The sequence below is a fragment of the Microplitis demolitor genome, chromosome 7 (assembly GCF_026212275.2).
Source record: "Microplitis demolitor isolate Queensland-Clemson2020A chromosome 7, iyMicDemo2.1a, whole genome shotgun sequence".
Lineage (NCBI taxonomy): Eukaryota > Metazoa > Arthropoda > Insecta > Hymenoptera > Braconidae > Microplitis > Microplitis demolitor.
In genome coordinates, this window is record NC_068551.1 from 22,600,498 (window position 1) to 22,612,397 (window position 11,900).

Consider the following 11,900-nt stretch of genomic DNA (forward strand, 5'->3'; position numbering starts at 1 on the left):
TCTATTAAATTTAATTTTAAAAGATTTTAATTTCATACGGATCTCTATAGGATATACTTAATAAAATTTTAATTTTCATTATATCAGTGAAAAGATAAAAAACTTAATAAAAAACAAAACTATATACATATATATATATATATATAGATAGATACATATGCAAATATTAATATCTTAAGATATTTATTTTATTTGCAATGCTAATTTTCGAACAAAATGAATACAAATGCATCTGTTAAAATTCATTTTGTATATGTAAATAGTAAGTTTTCGGACATTGTTTTTCACACCTTGCTCCATTTGCCATCATGAATATTTCACTCATGTATAACAAGACTTAATGTAGGCTAGATTAAATGAGAAAAAAAAAATTATGTCTCTTAAATGAAAACAAGAAAGACAATATCAGAATAGAGCTGAAAAAAATAAACGAAAAAAAAAACGTGTATATAAATGCAGATAACTAAAATATGAAAAAAATAAAATATGAATTGGGTCAATAACTTATAGCAATATATATTATTACTTGAGCTGAAAAAATGTTACGGGATTTTTGTAATAAAAATACATAGACAGAACTATATCTCCTTAGTTTGCTCAATTTTGGTTCATTTCAATTTTGTTTAAATTTTACCAAGTAATTTTTTTTCCTGATATTTATCTGAGTCCGTTTTCCTAGAGGACACTCGTTTATATTTGTTCTATAGTATCAATAACGGAATGTAATTAAATATATATTATTTGCGTTAAAGTGTAGAGCATCAAATTTAACGATCTTTTAGCCCACAATTAATTCATTTAGCTCATTATTGAAGCTCGTTATCCGGTTAATGTTTTTTTTTTTTTTTCTTTTATCATTTTCGTTCTCCTGAGGTCAGCGCGTATGTTGGACTTTCCGGACTTAATTCACCGAGGCGTAATAAACGGTCGGACACGCAAACTTGCACACGATAAAAAATGTATAGAGTACGCCAGCAGGGTGACAGAATATTTTTCTTCTTTTATTTTCTATTTTGCTTGTCTTTTTTTTCCTATTGTATATATATTACTATAGCTAATGTTACATTATAATTTATAACTTATAACATTATATACTTAGTACCACAGTACTAGTGTCTCTATTTGTAGAACTTGGGTTAACCACTAGTCCACCGATTATACATGCATAGTCCATATATGTGTGAAATCAGATGGTACAGTTTGATCTTGGATTTTGCTATACACTGTGTGTGGTTAATTTGTGGGTATCCATTGCCATATTGTATCTTTCATTATTTTATCTTAACTCATAATGAGTAAAAAAAAGTATCATATAAATATTTGACTTAGCTCACTTTTATCTTTTTACAATAAAATTGTATAAAAAAATTTATTGAAAAAAACGTAAATTGGCCTTATAATGAATATATTGACTGCAAAAATAATCGTTCCTTAGCAATTAGTAATAATAACAATGTGGATTTGAAGAAATAACTGGGTTCAGAGCTTTTGTTGTTAATTGAGTTTAAAATTTACACAAAACGAGGAATCTACTTTGGTGAATAATTCATAAATGAAATGACTCTCAACAAAGTGAGACAGCAACAGCAACAGCAGTCCCTTTAAACTTTAAAGACTGTAACAACTTGCCAGCCCAAACTTTTACAATCGATATATTCAAATGAGTTAAATGCACACATTAACAACTTTACACTCGGTTATTATTTATTACATCGGTAAGTTAATGCACTGACATATGCAGTAGTAAAAATTTATTAAAGTCAGACAGTATTATTTATAAAATTATTTTATTTAACTTTTATAATTGAGATTAAAAGTTTAATTCAACAAACATTCGATTAAAAATTTCTGGCATCGACTCCAGAATATTAATGGTTTAATAAGTCCTATAAATATGTTAAAGTTTACTTGTAATCATTTATATTTATTGTTCATTTTTATAAAAAAAAAAAAAATAAATAAATATATAAAAGACTATTAATTTTGGGAGTGTATATATTTATAATAAAACAATTATCAAATAATTTTAATCTATAAAATGTTAATTACATATATAAAGTATATGGAAAATAAAATAACGATGATTTAAATATAAAAAGTATCAAGCGAAAAAGTGAATAAATAAAAAACAAATAAGCCAAAGATATTTGACGGGAGGGTGCTCGAATAAGCACATTATCGAGATTGAGCGACGTTTGCAAAATGAATTTTCATCAGATTTGAATTATCGAGGGAATTAACTTTTCTACGTTTACATTTTATCGATTTCGTAATAATTGATACTCGGCTATTTTAATGGTATCTTCTAGACAGATAGGACTATCAAGTATTATTATTATTATTATTATTATTGTAAATATTAACTCAGCAAATTTAATAAAACCATTGTCAGTTTTTACAAATTTATTTATTTATTTTTTTGTTTTTATTAAGATCACAGCAGACATGATTGTTTATGTGAAAAAAATAAAATATTAAATCTCAACAAGTTGAAAAAATAACAAAAAATAAAAGATTAAAAATAGGTGTGTAAAAAAAGTATATTAAATTTAGGAGGATAATTATCCATTTTATTATTTCTTTAGTGTTATAAACTATCGGCATTATAATAATACTAAATAAAACAAATTATGTGTCTATACACTGTTATAAGTTAATTACCTTACTATACTAAAACTTTAAGAAATAATTGATTATAATAAGGGGTGATAAATAACTTTTTCTCCAAGTTGGCAACCTCTAATAAGATAATAAAAGTTTACAAAATACTAATATTGGATAATAATTTATTTAAAGATCTATATATTTATAGGTATATCACATTTAATAGCCAATTATAGAAAGATAATACTGAATTAATACGGTTCTGAGGGTGTAGATAACTATGACTTGATGTTATTATTTTTTAACTTGACTCTTTCTTTCTTTAAGTATTTTCGATTTTTCCTCGACCTACATTATATTTCTTTTTCTTCTTTATTTCAACGTTATCCGAGACTTGGTTTGTACACTTGTTGTTTTTTTTTTTTTTTTTTTTTTTTTTTTTACTCTTAGCTGCGATTAAAAAAAAACTTTATCCTGACTGGAATTGTAATCTTCTTAGTGGGCGCATTTAAAAACTTGCCGGAAGGGATTAGCTACTTTTAATTTGTCTGCATGCAAGTGATTCAAAAAGTTATATCAGCGTATATTTTCTTTTGTTCTTATTTTATTTTTATATAAAAATAAATGATATATCACAGATATTATTTAATTTAATAATTTTAAATAAATTATTAAGTAAAAAATGGATATATATTTAAAATTTTATATTTAAGTATCTTATTAAAATTATGATTAAAACCACAAATGAGTATTCCAATTATTTTAAACTCAATGGTTGCTTTTTTATTTATTCAGACTTAATTTATTTTAAAGTTTAATTTAGTTACGTTTGTATTTTAATAATAACTAATTAAAATATAATAATAAACTAAAAGTTTAAAAATAATGCTTGACAAATAGGATAAAAGATTGGGAAAAAAGTACTAAAAACAATATTTATCATTTATAAGCATAGAAAGTCAATAATTGTATACACAACATCATTAATAACAATAAATAATAATAATACTTAAATTTTATCATAAAAATTTTGCATTAATTATTAAAATAAATAAGAACAACAATAGTTATTATTTAAATGAATTAAGAATTATTGACTCTAGTAGCCGTGTTTTCATCGTACTGAATAGACGGTACCATAGGTGGTTTGAATCCATACTCCATTTTAGATTGTCTAAAATTTCCCATTTTACCGTAGTAATGTACTTCCGGCAGTCTTACTCTTTTAAAAAACGATGATAGAGATGTTGAAGAAAAAGAAGGAGACGAAGACGTATCAGAAGGCTCCCAGTAGTGGATCGATTCTTGATGAGCCGGATGTGGCACTTGATTCTGATGAAGATTCAAGACCTGCTGTGGATGTAGTAATGGTACAGGCCCCACGTACTCAATTTTATTTTTTTTATATTTCTCAGTTGGATGAGTCACGTGCCATCTTAAATCAATATGATCAATAACAGACTTTGGATGATGGATTAAAATTGGTAATTGATTCAAAACATTACTATAGAACTGTTCCTTAGAGATAACTGCTGGATTATAGTTTATAATTTGTTGTTGTTGTTGTTTTTGATTTTGATGTTGATATTTGGCATGACCCAATTGATTTAATGAGCCGTATCGTTTACTCAAAGTAGACCGCAAACCCATTACCGGTATAACCGATTGTTTGCCATAGATATAACCTTGAAAGTTTTGATTTGAACTGTTAGCCAACTTTTCAAGTTCTCCGTAGTTTGTTTCTTTGAATCTTACCGGGTTTAGTCCATTAATGGATGGATTCATAATCTGTTGGTAAGTTACTCCATATCTAATACCATTGCTGTAATAAGGTTCATTATTAAGTGATTTTTCCGATAATTTTATTGTTGATGATGATGATGATGATGATGATGATGATGATGATGATGATGATAATGGTAGTGGTAATCTTAGTGGAATTTCAAGTGGATGGTAAGTTGGAATTCGCATTGGCATTTCAATGACCTTATCTACTTGATATGGCAACTGCTCGAGTATGTGAATAGGATAGGGTTGAGATACGAGTTTATGAATACAAGTTGTACTAGTACTTGTACTTGTAGTAGTAGTTTCAATCGGGTAAGGTGATGAACCCTTATTCTCCAGCATCTTCTGAACTGTAACTGGATAATCTTGGATAACTGGCACGTGCTTTTGCTTTTGCTGCTGGTGCTTCTGGTGCTTTTGGTGCTTCTGCTGTTGCAGGTTCTCTAAGACTCTATCTTTGTTAACAGAATAAGGTCTTGGAGCAGCTTTCATATCAAGTATACCTTCCACGAACTTGTCAACTGGATAATTCGATAATGATTCAACATTATCACTATTAAATTCTCGATTTATTATTCTATTAGTTGGCAATTTGGAATTGTAATTTGTTTGTATTGATCCATAATCACTAGTTGCTACTGAAGGCGTGTAAATATAAACAGTTTGTTTTACATTGTCTGTAGCATCACTAATAATTTTATCATCCTCAATTAAATGATAGTATTGTTGTTGTTTTTCTTCATTTTTATTTAAATTAATATCTATTTGGTGTGGTGGTACATTTGAGTTAGATAATGTTGTTGTTGTTATTTTACTATCATTGAGTTGATTATTTTGTCGATAATGATTATTATTATTATTACTATTATTGTTGTTGTTGTTGTTGTTGTTGTTGTTACGGTAGTTTAACCGATCAGCAATTTGTTCAAGCCATTGATTTGAATCTATTTGGAAATTGACATTCTCAACAATATCTTGTGTCTCTTTGTTTGAATGTATCGATTTATCATTTAACTTATTCCATTGAGAAGAATATTCAAAAAAATCTGGTGATAACGATGTTAAATTTTTGGTATTTTGAGTTAAATTTTCTCTTGTCACTCGAGTACTATTTATATGAGCTACAGTACTATTTTGTACCGGTATTTTTAAATTATCAACTGTTGATTTTTTATTGTCGTTATTATCATTGATTTTAACTATTTTTTGTTGTACAATATCCAAATTATTATTATTATTTAAATTAAAATTTAACGAGTTTGAAAATTTATCTTGTTGATCTGTTGTTTTTGTTTTTGTAAGCAAGTTTTTATCGAAAATAGATATAAATTGATAATTATAATCAGTATTACTATTAGTAAGATCTGTAATATCTTTAATATCTGTATATGACATTTGATCTTTTTGATGAGGGATATCTGATATTTGGTGATTATTATTGTACGGTTGTTGGTTATGCTTCTGCGTAGTAAGATAGACTAAATCTGGTGGAGGTGAGTGATCGATTTTAGTAACTACTTGAGACGTCAGTTGAGCTGGATAATGTATTTCATGGATGGGTGCACTATGATATAGCTCTAGTGACTTTTGAATTTCTACAAGTTTATCGCTGGCGTTATCTTGGTTGATTGACGCTAATGTGACATAAGGTACTGATGATAATTTTATCGATTCATCACTTTGACTGTTACTATCATTAAGACCATCACTGTTAATATTTTCCAATGATTTATTTTTATAAATACGAATTTCATCTGATTGGGTTATATAAAAAGATGAATGGCTATTATTTAATTTAAACTGATTTTCAAGTTGGTGAACAGCAGGTTCTATATTGGTTAACGATGACTCAACATTCTGTTCAATAAGATGAGTTCGTTCAGCATTAACTAAAGCTAACCCAGCTTGGATAGGATTTAATATCATGGGTGATGTGGTAAACTGATCTCCTCTATGGGAAAGTTCTTGAATAAACAACGGAGAATTGACAATGTTGTATAATGTACGTTCATCTGTTGAACTTTGTCGTTGTTCTGGTGGTATTGTTTCTTCTCTTGTTGTTGCTGCTGTTGGTAATAATGATACTGATTCTATATTTTTATTTTCTTCTTTTTCTTCTTGATTATTGCATGGAAAAGTTGTACTGTATTCATAATTTTCAGTCGTCATTGATGTTTCAGCAACAACAATAGGCTCTTGTGAGTTAAACTTTGTTTCAGTTGCATCGTTGAAACTTTGAAATGAGAGACGTGATAATTCAGGTAATACTTTTGTATTTGTTGTTGAACCTTTATTGTTTTTCGACATTTGTGAATTTTTTATCAATTGAGTTTTAAAACTAGCTAAAGCATTTTTATAATTTTCTGAAGATACTCCGATACTTGGAGAAATTGTTTTATCATTTTTTTTACGTGGAGTTTCCGCAGAAACGTAGTAAGTATGTGATGCGCCCACTCCAGTGTCACTTTTCCTATTATTCAATTGTTCAAAGTTTAAATTTGAATGGTTAATTTTTTTTCCAAAATTTTCAGATAACAAGAAAGCATTGTCTACTGCAGTTGATGGCTTTATTATATCAGTAACGTTTAAATTATTTTGACTATTTGAATCAACTGACGTCTTTGAATTTCCGAGTTCCTCTATTGTAGGGGAATCAACTATTGGTTCTGTTCCTACTACTGTTTCTGTTGGATATTGATTAACTTGGTCATCTACCCATTGATGTTGTTGTAATTCTAGATTATTATTATTATTATCATTATTGTTATTGTTTGAATTATTGGAAATGTCAATTTTGTCTGGTATATCTTTAATTGATATTGGTCCATATGTATTTTCATACCAATTATCAATTGGTAAAATTTTTTCGTCTCTAGCAGTGTGCTGAGATTCAATTAAAATTTCATCCTCATTCTAAAAATAAATAAAACAAAAATAAATTAATTACTTTTTTATCGAAAACAAATAATTAAATTTGAAAAAATAAAATGTATATAAATGCAAATAACTATTAATTATTTATATCAGTTATCATATTTAATTTTTAATTTGAAATCCGAGATAACAGAGATGTGACTATGATAAAAAAAAAACTTTTTAAGTAATATGAAAAATTCAATATTTATGTTTTTTATTTAGTTTCTTTGAAAAAGAATAACAAAAAAATAAAAAAAAGAATTGATGTACTAACGATTTTGGAATTATTGATAACCACACGGGATTTGTGAAGATCAAAAGCCGAATGTGTATCTGCAGCAGCGTATTCATTGGGAACTCTATATTTTACGAGAGGATGATGGCCCCACTCGTCGAAGAAATACTTTATGTCCGTAGACGACTGGTCACCATTAGCGTGGTATTGACCACTAGCCGATTTACCAAATCTTCCCTCTAGGTCCTTTCCTTGATCTTGTTTATTATCGCTATCATCGATTATATATTTGTAACGATAACTCGAATTATTATTATCATTCTATAATAAAAAGAAAAAAAAAATAAAGCTAATTAATAATTAATGTAAAACGTTTTTTGTTTTTAAAGTTAAAAAATTTATTTTCACTGTTTAATGTTTTGCTGAAAATGGAAAGGAGAGCAAATGGTTAAAGTTTACTATTGCGAGAGTTAACGACTAACGATTACTTCCAGAAAAAAAATAAACAAGACAAGTTGGGTTTGAGAAAGTTGACTTTGTTTTAATAGTTTGTATTTTTATTTTTATTATTCTTATTGTAATCAAACATTTTTTATACAACAATACGATTGACGTTTTAAATTTATTATTGATTAAAAAAAACTATAAAAACCTTTTTTAAATTACTATAAAATATTTATTTGTATTTTTTTAACTTTTTCCTGTTGTAATTTAATCGATTGATAAAATTATATTTATTCAATAAATGAAAAAAAAAAAAAAAAAAAAAAAATAAAAAATAAAAACGTAAGTAAATAAATGAATGAATAAATAAAAGAATGTATATAGTCGAAATAACAAAAAAGTAGGACAACTTTCAACTTCTCTTGATGGCTCTTCTTTACGTGAGTGAATTCTTGTCGGAAAGTTATAATAAAAATGAATCAAATATTTTATTGCTATTTTTATATTATTAACTAAATGCTTCAAAACTTTTTATTTGTTAAATTTGTTACATTTTACAGAGCTGAATTATTGTTTTTATTTATTTTTTTTAATAAACAATTGAAATATTTTGACTAAATTTTAACAAAACTAAATAAAAAATATTTCTACTTAACAAAATAAATTAGTTTTAAAATTATAATTTGTAAATTTAATTTTGGTTTTAATAATAATAAGTAATATTCTTTTTGAATTAAAAAATAAAGGTTGAGGTGAAATTTTGTATAGTGTATGGTATAAATATACATATTCGTTAAATATATTTGGATATTTTAAAATTAAAATAATTTTTTTAAATGGATATATACGGATATATACGATGTTACGTTGGATTGCGATCCTGAATTTAATTACTACTCTCGTTCTTGCTTTGCCAAATGGTTTTAATTGAAACTTTGCGGTTAACCACGTCAATTCTAAAGACGATTTTATCCAGGCCACAAGACTTGAAATTAAACTAAACTAGTTTACGAAAATTTCAGACTGAATTCAATTTTAATTTAAACAAAATAATCAACTCTATTCATCCGCTATTAAAAAAATTAACAAATTTTTTTTTTTACAATATTACTATCATATATATGATAAATTATGATAATTGAGTTGCTGGTGATTAAAACACATAATTATTATTATAATAATTTTAACAACAGTGACAATTACCAGAGTTGTGGATAATCGAAACCTATTAAGTTGGATCAAGTGTCCGTGCCCTCGACCTTCAGGCATAGAAATCTTTAACCCAGATCTACTTGTATCATATATCAGTCTGAGTATATAATATTATGTACTAGTATAATATCATTGGTTTAGTAATAAAAGAGTGGGGATTAAAGAGAAGGTGGTTATTGGTAAAAGCAGTTGTTGGTGCCGGTTGTATACGAATTCAGATGCTTCTTTCTACGTCACTATATCAAGATTAATTAGATTATTATATACATATATATAACCATGTGATGCATCGAGTAGTTGTACATGTGTATTTAATCGACGGAGAATGTTGAACGTTTGAATGACATGAATAAGATCTGCGTACATTTATTATCTTTCTATCTTTCTCATTCACTCATTCACTCATTTACTCATTCACTTACTCTTGATTCGTGTGTAAATTGAGTCGGATTTTTTATCAGTTGATATGAAGTGAACAAGAGTAGTCGGTATTTATGGGTAAAGGAAGAGATGAAAAACGACCTGCATTTCACTAATACCAACAACAACAACAACAACAACAGCATACTGTCAGTGAGTGAGTGAGTGAATACATAAGTGTAACTCTACAAGTCTCTTGTCACGTTTTACCTACTATGGCTTCTTGACTCAATATATACATATATATTTATAATATATAAAGAGAATAAGAGAGTGTTCCAGTAAACACTTTGGTACTTGTACTGCTCAATCTTTTGAACTCTGACTGACATTTTAAGTATATTTTTATTATCTTTAGTCTGTAGTTTGTAAATGTTGCTATTTTTAATTTATTTATTTGTATAATAATCGTTATTAATATTAAATATTACCATTGATTATAAAAATAGTGGTCATATAATTGGTATATCCTATACATAGTAACAATTAAAATATATTATAAAACTTACAGTGTCATTATCTGATTCCTGATTATACTGTGGTAATGAAGTGATAAAACACGGCACAAAAGTCCATAATATTATAATAGTCTGTAATTATAAATAGAAAATAATTAAATAAAAATAATATTTCTTATGATAAATAATAAATTTTAAAGGTCTGTTAACGTGGACTATAATAAAATAACTTATATTATTATATTAAAACTAAATAGATTAGCAAATTCCCATCCAAACTGTTTTAAAGACAAGGTTATCAAGATGTTGATAAAGGATTATTATAGCTATTCGATAAATAATTATGGTAATATTAGTTATATAATTAATATAAGATAAATAACAACGTAATTTATAATATCAACACTTTCTCAGTATTTAAGTTTCAAGTTTATTGTATTAAACATGATGAAATTTTAATTGATTTTATTGTTTGAAAAATTTTATATAAATATATATGTATAATAAATAAGCAGAGTGTGATTTAGTCAAAGTGATAACTCAATAAGATGTATAAAATAGTCTGAGTGCAATTGACAAAGCGAAAAGCAGAACAACGAGGTTCAAGTTGGGAGGTTACACAGCAGAATAAGAGATAAACTCGCTAATAACCCTTGGTGGGGATTTTCCTTTAGCTCAACTTCCTCCTTCCTCTTACTCTTATTATACATTTCAAAGAAATGGCAAAGTGTTGAGGATGAGAATGAGAAGTAAAAGTATATATATATATATATATATATGTACAAAGAGGTAAGAAGCAGGGGATTTCTGTAGCTGCGACCAACAAGGGAAATAAGATTCCCTGTGAATTTGGCGGAGCACATCGTGATTTGCATAGCTTCGCCGCCTTTCAAGCCATAATCCCGTCGTCGCCTTTGGCTTTATGCAGGGTCGATGTACAGAGGGTACAGAGTACAGACCTTACAGACACAGGCTGCATTACAGTATACTAACTATACTACTTTCCAACCCTATACTGTATACTATACCACTATCACTATCACCACCATCACCACCAACACCATCAACTAAGTATGTTGTACGTTTTGCCGATGACTTTACTCAGATTATCAGACCTCAGCTTTTTTTTGTCTCTTTTTTTTATACTCTCTATAATGTCAAAAGAAAAAAAATACATGCATACATAGATAAATTTAGAGAGGTATCAAGTATATAATAGCTCTCATAATACTTTTATTTGATATATAGATAATTTTCTTTATTTATTCTCTCAATTTTTTTTGTTAGAACTCAAGTTGATTCAATGAGTTATTCTCGAGAAGATTACTAATTATTTAAATACAATGATCGAATAATTTAGTTACATTTATCCAAAGCAAAATACTCCAATATCATACAGTTTATACTAAGCGTTATATAAAAGCAATTCATAATAACATGAACTGCATGACATTTAATATATTAAAACCCTTTAATTAATATTTCATAATTTTCCATCTTTTGGATGAAATCTGCATTAATTTTGACTAGAAAAAAAAATTTTGTATAACACATTTTGATATATTATAAAATAATAACTTAAATAAAATATGTATAAGCTAATAAGTTGACTAAATATAAACTTACAGAGTATATTAACATTTCGATAAAAAAAATTAACTTGGAAAAGTTAATTAATAAAATCTAAAACTATTTTAGTGCCGGATATACAATTTAATTCACTAACAGTATCAACATAAAAAGCAGAAAAAAAAAGAAACTAAAAACTTTTAAAATTTGAATAAATAAATTGATTGAACCTCTATGAAAGAGAGTATATTATA

The 11,900-nt window shown here is 26.9% G+C and overlaps 1 protein-coding gene across 1 annotated transcript; it reads right to left on the bottom strand.

Annotated features, from left to right (window-relative positions):
* Positions 1–3,687: 3,687 nt before the first annotated feature.
* On the bottom strand, positions 3,688–11,900 carry LOC103571942 (GATA zinc finger domain-containing protein 7). Its single transcript, XM_053740786.1, has 4 exons — positions 11,704–11,900; positions 10,129–10,209; positions 7,583–7,864; positions 3,688–7,305 (listed from the first exon to the last, which is right to left on the bottom strand). The coding sequence occupies exons 1-4, from the start codon at positions 11,716–11,718 to the stop codon at positions 3,688–3,690; spliced, it is 3,996 nt and encodes a 1,331-aa protein (XP_053596761.1). The 5' UTR covers positions 11,719–11,900.

Bases quoted from the DNA above. Each gene is read 5' to 3' on its own strand.
- LOC103571942 (XM_053740786.1), bottom strand. The intron at 7,865-10,128 runs GTAAGTTTTATA...TTTTTATTATAG, and splicing joins AGGAATCAGATAATGACACT to AATGATAATAATAATTCGAG. The intron at 7,306-7,582 runs GTTAGTACATCA...ATTTATTTTTAG, and splicing joins TTATCAATAATTCCAAAATC to AATGAGGATGAAATTTTAAT.